Below are 18861 nucleotides of genomic sequence, written 5' to 3' on the forward strand. Positions count from 1 at the left end.
GGTTGAGGGAACCCAAGAGAATCAACCTGGCCCGAGATGACCACTTCAGATACCTGAAGCCACACCCTGATTGTGTCTGAGATAGACTGTTCTAGTCCGTGCTCCCAAAGGATTACAAAAGTACAGACCTCAGAGTTGCAAGACCTGACATCAACCTTGCCTCACCACCACTAGTCACACATGGAAACTCCACTTGCATATGCTCTTCTAGCATCAGGATGCTAGAGGGGACAAGCTAGTGACACAGATTCCCCCTGTGCTGAGTCACACAGAACTGGGTCTCCTCTTTTCCAGGCCACTCGTGCTGTCTGAGGGACTATTTCAACATCCCTGAGTGTTTACAGCCATCTCCTACTGTAAACTCTGATTCCTTCACTGGGAAAACCACATCAGAGAACTCAGCTTGGTCACAGAGGCCAGGCCGACGACAACTCATCCCCATATAGATCTTGGATGGATGAATACTTTCTGTGATGACTTCTCCAAGAACCCAGACACTTCTGCTGTCCTCTTATTTCATCTGGACAGCACAGCCCTTTGGGAATGGCTGTTTCTCCTAGGCTTGGTCACCACCACACAGCAGTGACTGTGGTGACCTATCAGAGACCTTGAACCTAGGCAACAAAATAAACAGAAATATACAACATATAGCAAGGTCCGTGATAATAGAACAATCAGGGGAGGAAAGGCGATCACAAGACTTGCACAAGACCCTTCCCTTTGGATTCCAAGCCCACTACTGCCCGTCTGCCCCACTATAGGACTACATGTATTTTAGAAACACTAAAATAAATGAGGTTAAAATTGCCTGGGGGGGGGGATGGAGAGATGGCTCAGAGGTTAAGAGCACCAACTGCTCTTCCAGAGGTTCTGAGTTCAATTCCCAGCAACCACATAGTGGCTCACAACCATCTGTAATGAGATCTGGTGCCCTCTTCTGGTGTACAGATATATATAGAAGCAGAATGTTGTATACATAATAAATAAAGTTAGAAAAAAAAAGAGAGAGGCTGGAATGTGGCTCTTTAAAAAAAAAAAAAAAATTGCCTGGGGGCAGGGCCAGCAGGATGGCTCAGAGAGCAAAGGCATTTACTGTACAAGCCTAGTGACTTGAATTCAATTTCCCCAGATCCCATATGAATACAGAAGTAAAGAATTAACTCCACAAAATTGTCCTCTGACCTCTACATGTTCGCAGTGGCACCCCTGCTGTAATTTTTAAAAAGTGGCTTGAGAGAGAAAGAGTTCAACAGAGTTGAACCATACAACAGAGTTCAACCAGATGTTTTTTTTTTTTTTTTTTTAAATTAGGGGAAAAGGATCTTAAAAAGGGGGAAAGGAGTGGGGAGGAGACTGGTCTCTAAGGATAGGAGCAGTGGGAGAGAGGAAAGGAGGGGCAGACAGACAGGGAGAGGGAGAAGGAGAGGGAGAGGGTAGACAGGGCTCTTTTAAAGGGAACATAATAGGCACAAGTGGAGTTCTTAGTAGCAGCAGCTGAGGGTGTATCCTGTCAGAACTCCAAAGGCAGGCCAGTACAAATGCCTGAATACTAACGACCACCTCACTATCACACACACACACACACACACAAACACACCCCATTACCATCATCATTATCATTATCAACACTAATTTTTAAATATTGTTTAGGCCAGGCATGGTGGCACACTCCTTTAATACCAGCATTTCTGAGGTAGTATCAGGCAGATCTCTGAGTTTGAGGGCAGCCTGGTCTACAATAGTGAGTTTCAGGACAGCCAACGCTGGGTAGAGAGACCCTGTCTCAAAAAAAATTTTTTTTAATTGCCTAAGGACAGGACCTTGCAGTACACAGTCAATCAAGAGTCACACAGGCTACTTCCTGTAAGTAACACTCAAAAACCCCCTAGACCACCAAAGCAGGACTTGGGTGGAATCCTTCAGTCTGTTGATGCTGGAGGCAAACAGGCCTTTCATTATGTTTCTCCGAAGTCACAGAAAGGGACAGGGATAGAGAAAAGAGAGACGCTTAAAAATGGCATACTTACCCACAGGGGAGATCCACGAGTCACCCAAGGCAACCCCAGAAAAGTTGCACTTGATGTTCCCTTGCTGAACGGCCTGAAAGAAAAGTCAAGAAATGTTCTGACGAAGGCCACCAAGGCCTCTATCCCTCCTCAGCACGGGCACATACTCATGGCGTCAGAAGACCACACTTTTGACAGCAGCCCCTGCTCATCACCACTGGGAAACACAGGAGGGGCTGCTGAGTTTCTCTCTGCCTTATTCACTAGTGTCCCCAGGACAGGTATGGGATCTGTCCCTATTTATCTTTGGAAGGCTGGGGCTATCCATGTCCTGAAGTCACTCAGGGGTTCCTTGGGTATAGGTACCACTGCCAAGCAGCAGTCACTGAGGCTGGGGCTCTGCAGGACGTTCTTGAGGGTAGGAGCCATGCACGGGACAGGAAGCCCATCCTTCTCTACACCAGTCCCAAAACAGAATGCTGGACACAATCTAAACATGCACCTGGAAGATGGGCCACATGAAACTCAAGGCAAAGCAGAAGGCTCCTTAGAAACCAAAGTGAAAACATGCCCACCGCACATTATTGAACACTCAAAAAGGAATATAAGCTGGCGTATCATATGTGCTGTCATGTGTATGGTTTACACAGTTGTGTGTATCTGATAAAATAGAGAGACTCAGAGGCTGCCAAGGGGAGTAGGGCACAAGTTAACCAATGTGAATATATGAGCTATTCAGAGACTTAAAACAAGAGAACAAGACTGGGCCTGGGCTTGATGGAACAGGCTTGTAACCCCAGCTTATCAGGAGGCTGAGGGAGGGAGACTGGATTTTCAAAGCCTGCTTGGGCCACAGAATGAACTCAAGGCTAGCCTGGGCAATTCAGTGAGATATGGTCTCAAAACAGAAGCAAAGAGGGCTGGGGAAGGTGTGCCTAGCACATACGAGGCCCTGGGTTATTTAATCCTTAGTACAAAGGAAGGGAACAAGAGCAAGAGGGAGAAATCGAAGGGAAGGAAGGGCAAAGGAGAGAAGAAAGGATACAGCAAGAAAAGAGAAGAATAAAACCAGGGCTGGGGCTTGGGTGATAGCTCAGCCTACTTGAGGCCATGAACTCAATTTACAGGAGAAGGGAGGAAAGGAGGGAGATGGGGGCAGAGGGGAAGAAATCAGAAGGCTGAAGCAGGTAAAGTACAACAACAAGTTCAAGGCCAGGCTGGACTAGCAGCAAGTACCGGGCCAGCCAGGGCTACACAGGAGGACATTATTTCTACATAAATAAATGTCACAGAAAAGGAGACTGTGTTAGATGTAGAGCCCCTAGGGACATCAAAGCCAGATGTCATTCATCCGGACTGTGTATTAGCTTGGACAAACTAGCTTAGAAGACACATTGGGACCACTGAGAGAAGCCTGAACATGGGGTGAAACGTGCTGGGTGGGGGGAAGGGGAAGGAGGAGACCCACTGATGGAGATAGGCCACAGTGTGACTGCTCTTTGGTTAGGATTTTATGGATATGAGCACAAAGTATTACAAAGTGCTAAAAAGTGGTGAGCACCACCTGGTAGATGAGTTTTTTTCTGTCTTTGAGACAGGGTGTAGCCCAGGCTGGCTTCAAACTCACAACCTCCCTCCTCAGCCTCCTAGTGTTTAGGCTACAGGTGTGCCACCACATGTAGCTAGTTATATTCGGACATTAAACAAAAAAAGATGTAGGGGCTGGAGAGATGGCTCAGCGGTTAAGGACAATAGCTGCTCTTTCAGAGGACCCAGGTTCAATTCCCAGTACCCACATGGTAGGTCACAACTGGCTACATTTCCAGTTCCAGGGAATCCAGTGCCCTCTTCTGGCTTCTGCAAATACCAGACATGCACATAGATATATATGTAAATACATGTCTGTGGTACACAGACATACATGCAGGCAAAGCACTCATGCACATAGAATTTTTAAAAAGGAAAAGAAAATCTCTTTAAAAATGCATTTATTTTTTCTATGTACAAGTGTTTACCTGCAGTTATGTATCTGCACAAGACTCCATTCCTGACAACCTAATTTGATCCTCAGAACCCACAGTAGAAGGAGAGAGCTCCTGAGAGTTGCCCTCTAGCCTCCACCCCCCTCCCAACCCCCCTTACCCACCCCCCCTCCCCCGCACATATGCTCAAGCGCTCGCTCGCACGCATGCACGCACGCACGCACGCACGCGCACACACACACACCATGGCATGTGCATGAACACACAATAATTTTTTTTTAAAAAAGACCTGTTCAATATCACATAGGCATATGAAAGCAACACCTCATTTTTTTTGTTCAGCACCATTACAACAAAGTCACCCTCCCACTTACCTTGTGAAGCTCTAGACTAATGCCAGCAGCCATTTTCCCTCCATAGGATTCTGAGAAAATGTAGAAAGGAACCGTCTAGCAAGGAAAAGAATTTACAAAGAGTTAAAAACACCCTGATTGCCTTTCAACTCACATAAACCACCTTCCGATCTCTATAGTATACAAGGGTAGATAAAACCAATCTGCTTGTCTTTGCCCTCTATCTGATTACTGAGGTCTAGTTAGGTGACAGAAAGTCAGAGCCCACAACCTAGGAAGAACAGAGGAAGTCTCTGAAAACCAGCTGCCACCGAACTCTTGGTTCTCAAGACAGGGTCTCTATACAGTCCTGGCTGTCCCATGGCACTGAACTTTTGGGAGAGCTTAGTACTCTTAAGAATTCCCTATCCCTCTTGCTCATCTCCTGCATCCAAGCTGAAGAATTACCTGGAATTCTTTATGGCAATCAAAGAAGGATTTCAGGAGAACCATCATGTCCGAAGCCACCGTGTCCAGATCCTTTGCATAGGCATCAGTTGTGTTCACGTAACTAAAGCCAGTGCCCACAGGGTTATCCACAAACAGGAGACTGGCCGACTGCAGCTGCAACCACCCAGAAAAAGCAAACATTGCAACCAGTGGTTAGTCACCAGTTATCTTCCTAAGAAGCTGACAAAACCACATCTCTGATAACACTCTTGTAGTGATCTTATCTTATTCCTTAAAGTGATTTTAGGGGGCTAAGGAAATGGCCCAGTTAGTAAAATCCTTGCTTTATGAGCATGGCACCCTGTGTTTGATGCCCGGAACCCATGTTAAAAAAAAAAAAAAAATGTTGGGTGTTGGTGGTGCTCGCCTTTAATCCCAGCACTTGGTAGGCTCTCCGTGAGTTCAAGGCCAGCCTGGTCTACAGAGTGAGTGCCAGGATAGGCTCCAAGGCTACACAGAGAAACCCTGTCTTGAAAAACAAAAAAACAAAACAATAAGTTGGGCAACGTAGTGCATTCTTGTAACCCCAGTGCTGAGGAGGTGTGGACTGATGTATTATGGGTGTCACTCAGCAGTGTAGCCTAAATAGTAAGTTTCAGTTCAATAAGAGAATAAGAAACCTTGTCTCAAAATAACGACAACCTAAGGTTAGTCTCTCTCTCTCTCTCTCTCACACCTCTCTCTCTCTCTCTCACCTCTCTCTCTCTCTCTCTCTCTCTCTCTCTCACACACACACACACACACACACACACACACACACACACACACACGGGAAATGTTAGCCACACCCTCTTGGGGGCTGGCACAGGTGTCGCAGACCACGCACACAAGGGCGTGACCAGTGACATAGCAAGACCTTAAATATGAGGGTCACACGCAGGCAGCTCTTTCTGTTCCATGGTTCACCTGGTTGTACAGGACTGACTCCGTTGCGTGAGTACTTATATAATAAAACCTCTGCTCCTCAAACTTGCCCTGACTCCTCTGTGGTACGCATTAATTGCGCCCCACTATACATACATACATACATACATACATACACACACACACACACACAAAATAAATGTAACCGATTTCTTTAAGGAGACAGGAATATAAACTGTAGCGAAGAAAGGAAAGACGAGATGAATGCTACACATGAACCAAGACTTCAAGCCACCACATCTCTCACACAGAAGCACACTGTAGGTAATAGTGCAGGGAGCACCAGGCTGTATTATTCTGAGCGGTAATCTGAAGGAATGAACATACACACAGAATACGGACATCATGGGCTGAGGATGTAGCTCAGTTGTTAGAATGTTTGCCTAGCATGCCTGAAGGGGGTTCAATCCCCAGCACTGCATAAACTAGGCCAGTGGATCACGCCTATGATCCTAGCACACAGAATGTGGAGACTGGAGGATTAGAAGTTCCAGGACATTGTGGCTACACAGTAAATTGGAGGCTGGCTTGGGCTTCATGAGACACTGTTTCAAAAAATATTTTAAAAAGAAATATGGATATCACATTATCCGTTTTCTTCCAGATGAATCTAATCTCCAAATGGGCCCATCTTCCCGTTTTGACTGCAAGAGACTGAGAATTCTAAATTGTGCCTCTGGAAGGACCCTCAGGGAGGAGTAGCCATGTTCTTCACGGATCAGGAAGTAGAAACCCTGAAAGGGCCCGGGACTTGGGCAAGGTCACAGAATCACACAGAGGATGGGTAGCAGCATCAAGACTGGGACTCGGGCCCCTCACTCCTCATTCAGGCTCTCCGTTCCTGTCTTACTGCCTTTGGGTCCAGGTGTGGGAACAAGGCCAGGGAGGAGAGTGACGATGCTCTTGGACCACGACAGCGAGATCAGAACTATTTCAGGCCAAGAGAAAATGCTGCTGGAGGACAAGATGGGTTAGCTCCAGATGGGAGACCAGAAGAGCCGGAGGACACTGGGAAACATTCTCAACACTGAGGGCTCCCACAGGGCAGGGAGAAAGGCACAGTGCATGGGGGCAGGAGAGCCCAGGTCCAGCTAGCTAGTCAGCAGGATGGACTCAGCCAGGCTGTGAATTGAGAATGAGGTTGTTTATAGAAGGAAGTGATGGGTTGTGGGGACACAAAGAACTAGAAAGATACCGAAGGCGGTGGGGGAGGGGGGCAGACAAGGGACTTGCAAGCTTGATGAAGCCCAGATGCGAGGGGAAAAAGGAGAAGACTTGAAAGTTGTAGCACACGTGGAAATCAAGGTCTGAGGTTGCGGGGTGGCCACCATGCGGTTAAGCACAGTGTCAGCTGCAGGCAATTTCAGTTTTGTGTTTGTTATTGTTTTGTTTTTTGAGACAAAGTTTCTCTTTGTAGCCCTGGCTGTCCTGGAACTCACTCTGTAGACCAGTCTGTGCTCCAACTCAGAGACCCACCTGCCTCTCTGCCTCCTGAGTGCTGGCATTAAAGGCATGCACCACCACCCAGCCCAGTTTTGTTTGATTTCAGTCAGAGTTTCATGTAGCCTAGGCTGGCCCTGAACTTACTGCAAAGCCAAGGACTATCTTCAGCCTCTCACCCCTGAGCCTCTATGTCCTGTAAATTGAGATTATAGGTGTTCATCCTTAAGCCTGTTTTTTTACAGTGCTGAGGTTTGAACCCAAGGCTCTGTGCATTCGGGGCAAGCATAATACCCACTGAGCTGCCCCTCAGCCGTGGCTAGAAGTTTCTGAAGGTAAGTGAAGGTCATCAAGTTGGAAAAGGCAAGAGACATGGAAGAAGCTGGGCTGGAAGAAGGCTGTAGGTAGGTGTTCAAGGTCTCAAGAAAGCCCACCAGGGTGGACTGCTAACTCTGTGGCCCTGCCCTGCCTGGGTAGAGTTATGGGGCCCAGCCTCTGAGAGGATGAAGGGCAGGGATGGTTGAGGGTTGTCTTTGTTGTACCCAGGTGGTATTCCGTGGCTTGAGATGGGTGTCAAGAGGACCGATTTCCTCAAAGTTGCCAAATCCAGTGCTGGAACCACCTGGACCACCCTGTGGAAGAGAAAGAAGCAAACATTAACCCAGAGAAGATGCAGCCAAGCCCTGGTTATTAAACAGTTGTGCACACCCAGGAAAACAACTTAGAACCTAGTAATGGCTGCATCACCCCGTAAAAAGGACGTGTTTTCAGCTAGATGAGAAGGTGCACATCTATAATCCCAGCACTTAAGGAGATGAGGCAGGGGGATCAGGAGCTCAAGGTCATCCAAAGCTACAAACAAAAATTTAAAAGCAAAGGACATGTTTTCTCCAGCTCCATGTTTTCTGGGAGCTTCTGTGTCCACCAAACTCGTGCGGGAACCAAGCAAGTCTCTCTTTGAAAGGATGGAAATGACTTAAGAGCTCCTACGTGACCTTTTCTGCCTCTTAGTTCTCTGGAGTTAAACTTAGGCCTGACCTGGGGGCCTTCAAAATACATCTCTAACACATTTCAAAGAAGGCACAAAGAGGGATAGACCAAGCTAGCCCTGGGCCACTAAGCAACTGCAGGCTCCACTGGAGCTATAAATTGGGATTTTTGACTCTTTCCTTCCCCTCAACCCAAAGCTGGGAGACTCTCCTTTGGAGCCCAGTGGATGGCCAAGTACCAAGACTGAGGAGTACTTTGTTTTTGTTTTTTTATTGTTTTTTGGTTTTTCGAGACAGGGTTTCTCTGTGTAGCTTTGGAGCCTATCCTGGCATTCACTCTGGAGACCAGGCTGGCCTCGAACTCACAGAGATCCACCAGCCTCTGCCTTCCAAGTGCTGGGATTAAAGGCGTGCCGCCACCAACGCCCGGGCTCTGAGGGGTACTTTGGATAAGCCTAGTGTCTGTGTACAATACAACCAATCAGGGCAGGAGCATGTGACATCAATACAACCAATCAGGGCAGGAGCATGTGACATCAAGTGGTTTGCAAGGGCAGCACAGAGGCAGGATTCTGAAGATTGGTACCAGCGCCCCCAAACTGGAAAAGGCAAAGTCTGTGTGCTTTGAAGGGCTCATAGTGGGAGGAGTGGGCCAAAGCAAGCAGGCAAAATGGGGCAGGCAGCCGGGCGGTGGTGGCGCACGCCTTTAATCCCAGCACTCCGGAGGCAGAGGCAGGCGTATCTCTGTGAGTTCAAGTCCAGCCTGGTCTACAAGAGCTAGTTCCAGGACAGCCTCCAAAGCCACAGAGTAACCCTGTCTCGAAAAACAAACAAACAAACAAACAAACAAAAAACAAAAAAAAATGGGGCAGGCAAAGTGGGCTTAAGGATGGGGAGGGGTCTTTTGGGAGACGTCTGGTCAAGAAAAAGGAAGGAGTTTTTCCTAGATGGATCTAGGGGACCCAGATGAGCTGGAGGTAGGGATGAGGAAAACGTTATCAGATGAGTCAGAGACAAGCCCTGGGTACACAGTCTCTCAGTGCATGGAAGGAGGGTTCAGAAGGGAGAGGGTAAAGGGAAGAATAGGATGGCACAGCAGAAGCCAGAGAAATCTAAAGAAAAGAAACTGACTGAGGTGTGGCAGACACCTGTAATCCCTGCATGACATGCAGAGGCAGGAGGATTATTCAGTTCAGGGCTAGCCTGGGCAAGACCCTGCCCCTCCCAAAAAGAAGAGGCAGGACAAAGGGGAAGCAGGGCTGGCAGGACAAGGCAATAGGCCCTCTCTGTAAAGCGTCTCCCATACTAATGTTTTGAACTGTTACTAACCTCCTTGCTAAAATTCAGAGGCTCAATTGCCCTGTGATTATAAGCACTTTACATGTTAAGATTGCCTAATACAGTGATAAAAAGTTTGCAAACTAGTTGGAGATATTCATCACAGTGTCATTAATAGCACGGAGTCAGGGTGCAACTCACATAAATGTCCTACCACAGGGAAGAGGGCGAGGAACCACACCTGCAGGATGAATCACGTGACCACTTAGAATCACAAACTCCAGAAGTGGTGTGGCTCCTAAATAAACACACAGTCCACTAATGAAGTGTGCACCCTCCAATGAAGGAGGGTCCTTTATTTCAAGGAGACTTGTCAGTACGGGCAGGATGGAAAAAAAAAAAGGTTGGCAGGAACATGACTGAGAATCTAGAAGCCTGGGCCACTGTAGGAGAATTTCCATTTTCTATTTCTTCTCCCTTCCCCAGTGGCTAGGAGAAACTAACTGGATGATTCCACTGTGTGTGTGTGCGTGCGTGCGTGCGTGCGTGCGTGCGTGCGTGCGTGCGTGCGTGCGTGCGTGCGTGTGTGTGTGTGTGTGTGTGTGTATACATTTGGAAGCCAGAGGTCACCAGTGAGTGTCTGCCTCAATCACTCTCCACCTTATACTTTAAGGCAGGGTCTCTCCCTGAACCTGGAGTTCATGAGTTCTGCTAGCCTGGCAGGGATCCTCCTGTCTCCACCTCCACAGCAGTAGGGTTACAAACTAGAACCGATGACTTGGTTTTTATATGAGGGATGGGTACCTAAACTCAAATCCTCATGAACACATTGCAAGCACTTTACAGACTGAGCCATGCTGGAAGCCCCTGCTATTTGAATAATAATGATGATGATGACGATGATAAATGATCACAAAATCTCATCCAGAAACTCTGGAAACAGCTGGGACTCAGGGTTACACGGTTCCTCTGAAATATGATGCGTCGGTGAATGAACAGAAATACTTAAACAACTTGAAAAATAGCTTACTGTCCCTGAAATAGCAGCTTACTATTCCACTCATGATACGACCTCAATTCTCAAAAGAATGCCACCCCCCAAAGAAGTTACTGCACGAGTCCTTGGAAGGCTGCTAGCTAGATCTTTTCATCTAAATGAACTGTTTCCTCCTTAATCATATTTTATTCTTCTTCCTTAGGGCTCTGGGGAAACAGAGAAGAGCAGACTAGTGTCTTCAGCTGTTGACCTGCACATAGAATCTCAGCTGGAGGATTAACCTAACCAAAGCCACACACTAGACAGCCTCCAGAGTCAGGCAGACACTAAGAGCAGGCAGAAAAAGAAAAAGGCTGGCTTGCAACTTTGGTTTTTGTTTCATTTTTGTGCTTTAGTGCTGGGGACAGAACCCAGGGCCTTCTTCAGGATAGGAACCTCTCAACAGGAGAGCTAAATCTGCCTACGCAATTCAACATTTTTCAAACTGGTTTTTAGAAAAACAGAGAGTGCCCTGGGGGTAGCTGGGGACAAAGAAGCAGCCACAGACCTAGGACTCAGCAACCACCATAGCTTTAGCACTTCTGCTTTCACCCAAACCTTCATCTGAGCCAAAAAGTTCTGCTGATTAACAGTCTCAAAACCACCGAAATCTCCCCACTAAGAAAACTAAAGTCCAGAGAAGGGACGTGTCTCACTATGGCTAAAAGTGGAAGGAAGGTGCTGAAAACCTAGGTGTCTCCACACCTCCAGGCCCAGGCTTTTCTACACTCTGCTCTTCCGGGGAAACTATGCCACACATTCATCACCAGCTGCCAGACCTGGGATGACCACATGGATTCCACTCCAATCATTTTCCAGCTATGCTGTCCGACTAAGCCATATTTCCCGTCCTCACAGAGGCAGCTTTAAAGATGCTACAACAGGCTTCCCTCAAAACTGCTATAAAGATCCTACAGCAGGCTCCCCCTCAAAACTGCTGTAAAGATCCAATAGCAGGCTCCCCTCAAAACTGCTGTAAAGATCTTACATCAGCCCCCACCCCAACTGTTTATCTTCACTTCATCACAACATGAAGTCTTCAGTGACAGGCCTTGCAGCAAGGCCTCAGCTCCCGCAGGCATTTGAGATGGAAGCCTCACCCATATCCCACAGAGGTGACTACCAGGGTGCCCTAATTACTGGTGAGACATCCAGAACCTCCAGGGACCTCAGCCCCTCCCTACAGATTAGTCTTCCGGGTGGGCGAGGCCATCATAGGGCCATTAGAAGAATGTAGCAGGATCCCTAAACAATTCACAAGGGTTTTTTTTTTTTTTTTGCCTTCAACCCTAGAGGCAGAATTCAGGGTTAAAATTCAAACACACTAGGGAAAAGGGTACGACTTCACCTTCATGCTAAGGTACAAAAGACTGGCATGTGATATTTAGGAACATATTTGTACATACATATGCATGCAATAACAATTAATGAAAAGAGAAGCCATGAGTTTGAAAGAGAGCAAGGAGGGGTATATGGTAGGACCTGGAGGGAGGAAATGGAAGGGAAAAATGTTGTAATTATATTATAATCTCAAAAGTTTAAAGTAGAGAAACCCTGTCTCAAAAAACCAAAAAAAAAAAAAAAAAAAAAAAAAAAAAAGTTTTAAAAAAAGGTGGCTTCTCTGGGTATAAGAAGCTGGGGACCAGGACTGTCTGGAGAGGCAGAAGGGAGTAGGATTGGGGTACCTCAACCTTTGGTTCAGAACTTTTTAAATACTTCCCGTCAAATGCCAACCTGTGGGCAGCTTTCAGTAATGGTCCTTGAAACTGTCTGGACTCAATATAAAAAGACTCTGGAAAATAAGGAATGGGAGTGCACACCTATAACTTCAACACTAGGGAGGCAGAGGCAGGGGGATTGCCAAGAGTTCCAGGCCATACCGGGCTACCTGGCAAGATCCTGCCTCAAAATGAATGAATGAATGAATGAATGAATGAATGAAATGGTTTTTCGAGACAGGGTTTCTCTGTGTAGCTTTGGCGCCTATCCTGGCACTCGCTCTGGAGACCAGGCTGGCCACGAACTCACAGAGATCTGCCTGCCTCTGCCTCCCGAGTGCTGGGATTGAAGGCATGCGCCACCAATGCCTGGCTACCTGGACACTCTTAAGTACCAAGCAGAGCTGGGCGTTGGGCCCATGCCTTTAATCCCAGCACTTGGGAGGCAGAGGCAGGCGAATCTCTGTGAGTTCGAGGCCAGCCTGGTCTCCAGAGCGAGTGCCAGGATAGGCGCCAAAGCTACACAGAGAAACACTGTCTCAAGAAACAAAATAGAACCAAGCAGAGAGGTACTAGGAGGCAAAGAAGTTACTTTACCTGAAGCCACATGACCAGGGGCAGTTCTGAAAAGTTCTTGCAAGGGTTGGTGGCATAATAGAGCCACCAGAACATGTGGGCATCTTTTCGGACGGTCACATAATCCCATGCTTCCTTGCCTTCTTGTGCGGGCCAGTCAACGGCAGCTCCTGAAACGGAAGCTCAGTGTCATTTCCCGAGGAACATCTAATACCCATCGAGTTCCAAGCCTGGTAGAGATGGTCATTCGGGTTAGAGATGATGCTGTCCGTGTTAGGTAATTCACCCACCTGGGTATACATGCCGATAAGGAAAAACAAAGACAGGGAGGAAGGAAGGAAGGAAGGAAGGAAGGAAGGAAGGAAGGAAGGAAGGAGGAAGGAAGCTGGGCATGTATATGCACCCCTTTAATCCCAGCACTTGAGAGGCAGAAGCAGGTGGCCTTCTGTACTTTCAGTTCGATGTCAATTTTGTCTATGAAGTGAGTTCCAGGACAGCCAGGGCTACAAAGTGAGACCCTGTCTCAAAAACACACAAAGACCCACAACACCTCAGCTATGGAAAAGAGAAACCAAACATTTCTCTCGGGCAACATGGTGAGACCATTTGTAAATGAAAAAGGCTGAGAGTGAAGTTCATTGGTTGGTGTGACTTGTGTCAGGTCCTGGGTTCAATTCCCAGTCAAGCTGGGTGGATGGGGTGGGGGTGGGGCGGAAGACTAGGGAGGGAAGAAGTCCCCGGTGGCTTCTGCTTTTTGCTGCCCTCTCCTTCCTGCTTTCGAGCCTCTTTGGCAAGTAAAAGAACAAAAACGGGGCCCAGCAGGGAAGAGATGGGAGTGGATGAAAAGATGTCTTGTGGCCAGGTCTATAATCTTATCACCGAGGAGATAGAAGACAGTAGGATCAGGAGTCCGTGTCCAGCCTAAGCACACACTGAGTTTGAGGCCAATTAGGGCAACAAGAAACCCTAACTTAATATACATACATACATACATACATACATACGTACATACTAAAATGAAACGGGAGGAGGAAGAAGATTAAGAGAACCAAAAAGTGGAGCTGAGGAAATTGGTCAGTTAGCACAAAGATCAGAGTTCAACCTCACTGAATGTGACTTGTGCTTATAATTCCAGGGCTGGGGCTGGAGACAGGTGAATCCTGGGGCTTGCTGGCCAGCCAGCCTAGCCTACTTGGAGAGTTTCTTCCATAAACACTTGTACACACACACTGCAAAACACACACACACACACACACACACACACACACAGTGTAGCACATTTATACCTCTCCCACACTCACAAATTTTTAAAAATGCAAAAAAATGAAATAAAAAAGACTGGCAATAAGGCTCCGCTGGTAAAAGCACTGTCTGCTTTTCCAGAGGACCTGGGTTTGAGTCTCAGCATCCACATGGCAGCTCACAACCTTCTGTAACTCCAGTTCCAGGGGACCCAATGCCTCTTCTAACCCACAAAGGTACCAGGCATATACAAAGTACACAAACATACATGCAGGAAAAAGAAAATGTTTTTGCAAGGTGGTGGTAGTGTTCACTTTTAATCCCAGCACTTGGGAGGCAGAAGCAGGTGGGTCTCTGTGAGTTAGAAGCCAGCCTGATCTACAGAACTAGTTCTAGGACAGCCACGGCTAGAAAGAGAAACCCTATCTCAGAAAAAAAAAAATTAATAAAGAAAGAATCAATTTCCAAATCATTCCACAAAACACAAATTTGCTTTTGCCCCAGAACAGCCCAATGGAGTCAGCTGATTATTTTGTCTGTTCCAACCCAGCAGAGGGGACAGGCATTGTTTCAAAGCAACACCCCATTCGTGGTAGGATTTGCATGGGTCTCTTTGGCCTCTGATCACAGCTCAATCAAATGACCCTAGAACGTCACCAGGCAGCCAACCGAGCAGAAAGGAGAGGTGGCCTTTAGACCTTAAAGTCTCACTCATCGGCAGTTTCCTGAAACGATCCGTTTTTGTACAACCACCTCTACCTCCGCGTAGAGAAATCACCCAGAAACAGAAAAGAGCAGAACAGGAACTTTGAACTAAAACATAAATAAAAATTAGGAGGTTCAAGAGCGATATAAATTATGCAAGGGAAAAACCGGTTAGGGGAAAATGTGTTTAAAAAAACAAAACAAAACACAAATCCACGAACAAATTCGAGAAGGAAGCATCCATCGCTGGTACGCCTTTCTCGGGCACCTACCTGCACTGAGGCCCAGGAGGAGCGACTGCAACAGCAGCCACAGTGGGACCGGACAGACACGCCACGCCAGATCCATGGTGAATACAGTGCCGCAGCATCAGCAACAGGCTGGACCCAGACGGCCAGCGCGTGACGGCGGTGGGTGGGGACGAGGCGGGGCCTGGGCGGAGTCAGGGCGGGGTCTACGTGGTCCCTGAGGCGCCCGGTGTTTGGCGCGCCCTCTGTCGGTCGGACCCACCCAGGACCTCCGGCCATGGCTCTCGGGATGGTTTGGTCAAGTTAGGTCACTCTCCACGGTTTAGGGAGGTATTGCAAGGAGGCAGTTAATGTATCATTTGTTTTGGTTACTAAGTAGGGGAGGATTGAGAAACTACAGCGGAATAACCACCATACTCCCTAACCTGCCGGTGCTTGTCTTCTCCAACAAAAGGCCTAGTACTTTATTTTGTAAGGTGTGTGTGTGTGTGTGTGTGTGTGTGTGTGGTGTGTGTCACATATGTGGGGTTAGGCAAAAGAAGGTGTGGAAAAGCAACAGGTGCTCTTAACCTTGTTGAGCCATCTCTCCAGTCCTAGTCCTAGCATTAACACTGCATTTGTGTCCAGTCAGATGAAGCACCACCCACCAGATCATTTAAAACTAGATTCCATTTGCAGAAATATGTTTCTAATACCATCATCCTGGCGTGATGGCTCAGAGGTAAATGCATTTGCTGCTCTTTTGGAGGACCTGAGTTTGGATCCCAGCAACCACATGGTGGCTCACAATCATCCATTAACTCCACATTTCATATTCCAAGGGATCTGACACCTTTCCTCAGTCACACATTTGATATCCACGAAAGCGTGCAGGTGAGACACTCATATAGATAAAATAAAATGAAACTAAAAATTATTTTTAAATTACATGTATCACAAATATATTAAAAATTCACAAAAATTGATCATATACAACCATTTGCCCATAAGTGTCTTCTTAAACACGGCAAAAAAAAAAATGTAATTTTTTTCTCTCTTGGCAACATGTGACCAACATCTTACATATAAAAAAAATAAGCCTCTAGTCAAGGCAGAGGCAAATTGTAAATATGATTGACAAAGGTCACAATAGGAAAATATCAGAGATGAAATATTCTAGAGATCACTGTTTGCAAGGAAACCCACAAAGACTAGGGTATCTGGGGCTCCTCTCTTCCCCTGCAGTTTTCCAGATGGCTGGCTTAAAGAACCTTTCCAAATGACATGCTTTTTATTGATTGCTTCACTCCAAGTAGCACTTCAAGCTGTAGTGAGGAACCCAAAAGATGTGTGATGATGGACTGCTATATGTAGAGGTGGTTTGGAGCCCCGGTTTCAACTTCAGTATCTAAATTTAAATTTAGGTGTGATAACAGGAATAGTAAACTTACCACTGAATGGAGGTGCTCCCAAATACGGTTTAATTGTTGTATTTCCAAACTCAGAAGAGAGTAAACCAGGTCCCAGAGATGAATGAGTTCACTGCAGCCCATTTGCATACAGCGGCTGAAATGAAACCCAGAGCAAGGCCACCAGCCAGCAGTGGGGATGTACACTCATCCACTCTGTCCGGTCCTGGTTAATGAGCATTTACTTTGTCTTTAGCTACTTAGTATAAAGTTGCCAGGCTCAGCTGGTCTACAGAGTGAGTTCCAGGACAGTCTCCAAGCCTGTTCAAAAAAAAAAAAAAAAAAAGTTGCCAGGCCCTGTGGGGGATGTTTCTCGGTGGCAGAATGCTTGCGCAGTATGTACAAGGCCCTGTGTTCAGTCTCTAGCGTTGCAAAATAAGCAAATGGTGTTGCCAAAATCATTGCACAGGAGTCTGTGCACGTAGCTTAACACCTGTAACTCGAGGTAGTATAGACGCCTAGAAGAACTGCTAGGTCAACCAGCACACAAACTGATAATTTAGACATATGTTACCAAGTATGGCATGACAGGTATGTGACAGGTCATTTGAAAAAAGAGGCAGAGGCAAAAGGAGGCAGGAGGATCAGGAATTCAGGCTCATCCTAAGATACATAACTGGTCCAAAGCCAGTTCCACCTACACAACACCATGTCTCAAAAAAAAAAAAGTTGGATTTTTTGTTTTTTTTTTTTTTTTTGGTGTGGTGGGGAGAGGGCTTGAGGCTGGGAGAATGTGTGCTAGAGAGATGACTTGGCAGTTAAGAGCTCTTACTGGTCTGGCTAGATCTACGTTTGGTTTCCAGCACCCCACACAGTGGCTTACAATCAGTTTGTATTTTTTAACTCCAGTTCCAGGGGACCTGATGCCCTCTTCTGGCCTCCACAGGTTCTAGGCAGGCGGCAGGCATATATGTGACATATCTCATACACACACACACATGCTCACAAATGAATACACATAACATATAAATAAATCTAAAAAAAGAGTTCTTTGGGGGTCTAGGAATGATAGTGTATGCTTTTAATCCCAGCACTAGGAAGGCAGAGGCAAGTGGATCTTAGTGAGTTCAAGGCCATCCAGGGCTACATAGTGAAACAGAGTTTCAAAAAGAAAGGCAGAGGCAGACAGATCTCTGTGAGTTCGAGGCCAGCCTGGCCTACAGAGTGAGTTCCAGGACAGCCAGGGCTACATAGAGAAAACCTGTCTTGGAAAACAAAACAAAACTAGAAAGAAAGAAAATAATTTTAATTGCATTTACTTTTTGTATGGGGATGTGCAGGCCATGACATGTAGAAGTCAGAGGACAGCTTGCATGACTGGTCCTCTTCTGCCATGTGAGTCCCATGTGAGTACTGGAAGTTGTCAAGGTTGGCAGCAAACATCCCTAACCTTGGAGCCATCTTCCCAGCCCCCAAGGTCTCCATTTTCAACATGAGGTGAGACTTGGCACCTGGCACCAGGGTTTGCATAGAGGCCAGAAGGTAAGGATGAAAGTCAAGCTCTAAGACAGGAGATCTCGTCCATTGGAAATGGGGTCACAAAAGCCACAAGAGCCTAGAGGAGTTGTGGGATTATGGGCAAATCCAGAGGGAAGACAGGAGAAGAGGGCAGGAAGGGGCACAATAGCCCGGCTAGGCGGAAGGAAACTGCAGGATTGGAGCCCCGGGGGTGGTGGGACGAGGTCTGGAGAAGAGGGACAGCTGTACCCTGAAAGAACATGGATGGGTACCTCCACCTCCAAGAGTACCAGAGGGCTCTGGACAGGCAACAGTCACTTCCTCAGACTCAGGGAAACATTGACACTGGCCAAAGGAGAAACCTACCCAGTTGCCACTGGTAGATGGGGTGCTGAGCTGGAAGGTGAGTCTGTTGTGAATGGACTGGAGATGAGGGCTAGGACCCCAGTACATCTCAGATCACGACGGGGAACACAGGTACCAGAAGAGCCTATTTAAGTCACGACACCAAATGTTAGCATTGCAGCTCTGATGGAAAGGTATCCATCAGATACAGTCGGGAGTCAGGGAACACTGCAAAGTCACTGTAATTGTTGCTGCTTACAGCTCTGCTCCTGGGAAAGGTCTCCTCATTGCAAATGTAGTAGGTCTGTTTCCCCAGCAAAAGTGTCACAGCTGGGCTTTGCTCCAGTGAAAGTGTCACACCACACAACAAACCTCACTCAAGAGATTTATTGGGACAGAAAAATCCAGGAGAGTAAGTAGCTGCCTTTAGGATGAGAAGCAGCCACAAACTGAACAGAATACAGAGCTTATATAGGATTTCTTGGGGAGGGTGGATGGACAAAGCTTTCCGGGGTGGGGTTTTGTGGCCTGATTCTGGGGCAAGCTCAGGGATTGGTGAGACTTTAAGTTCTTGGCTCTGGTCTTGGAGTCAAGTCAGGGTCAGGGTGTTTTCCTTGGCCCTTT

At 47.0% G+C, this 18861-nt stretch overlaps 1 protein-coding gene across 1 annotated transcript in view; it reads right to left on the bottom strand.

The window, feature by feature from the left end:
• Scpep1 (serine carboxypeptidase 1) overlaps positions 1–15161 on the bottom strand; it is a 32459-nt gene extending 17298 nt beyond the window's left edge. The window contains exons 1-6 of the mRNA XM_027426286.2: positions 15011–15161; positions 12813–12961; positions 7737–7826; positions 4789–4944; positions 4363–4437; positions 2028–2100 (exon numbers count right to left, since the gene is read on the bottom strand). Of these exons, the coding sequence (XP_027282087.1) occupies positions 2028–2100; positions 4363–4437; positions 4789–4944; positions 7737–7826; positions 12813–12961; positions 15011–15086 (619 nt within the window). The 5' untranslated portion in view covers positions 15087–15161. The remainder of the gene's footprint in view (positions 1–2027; positions 2101–4362; positions 4438–4788; positions 4945–7736; positions 7827–12812; positions 12962–15010) is intronic.
• Positions 15162–18861: the final 3700 nt, after the last annotated feature.

This window comes from Cricetulus griseus, chromosome 7 (assembly GCF_003668045.3).
Source record: "Cricetulus griseus strain 17A/GY chromosome 7, alternate assembly CriGri-PICRH-1.0, whole genome shotgun sequence".
In the NCBI taxonomy this organism is placed as follows: domain Eukaryota; kingdom Metazoa; phylum Chordata; class Mammalia; order Rodentia; family Cricetidae; genus Cricetulus; species Cricetulus griseus.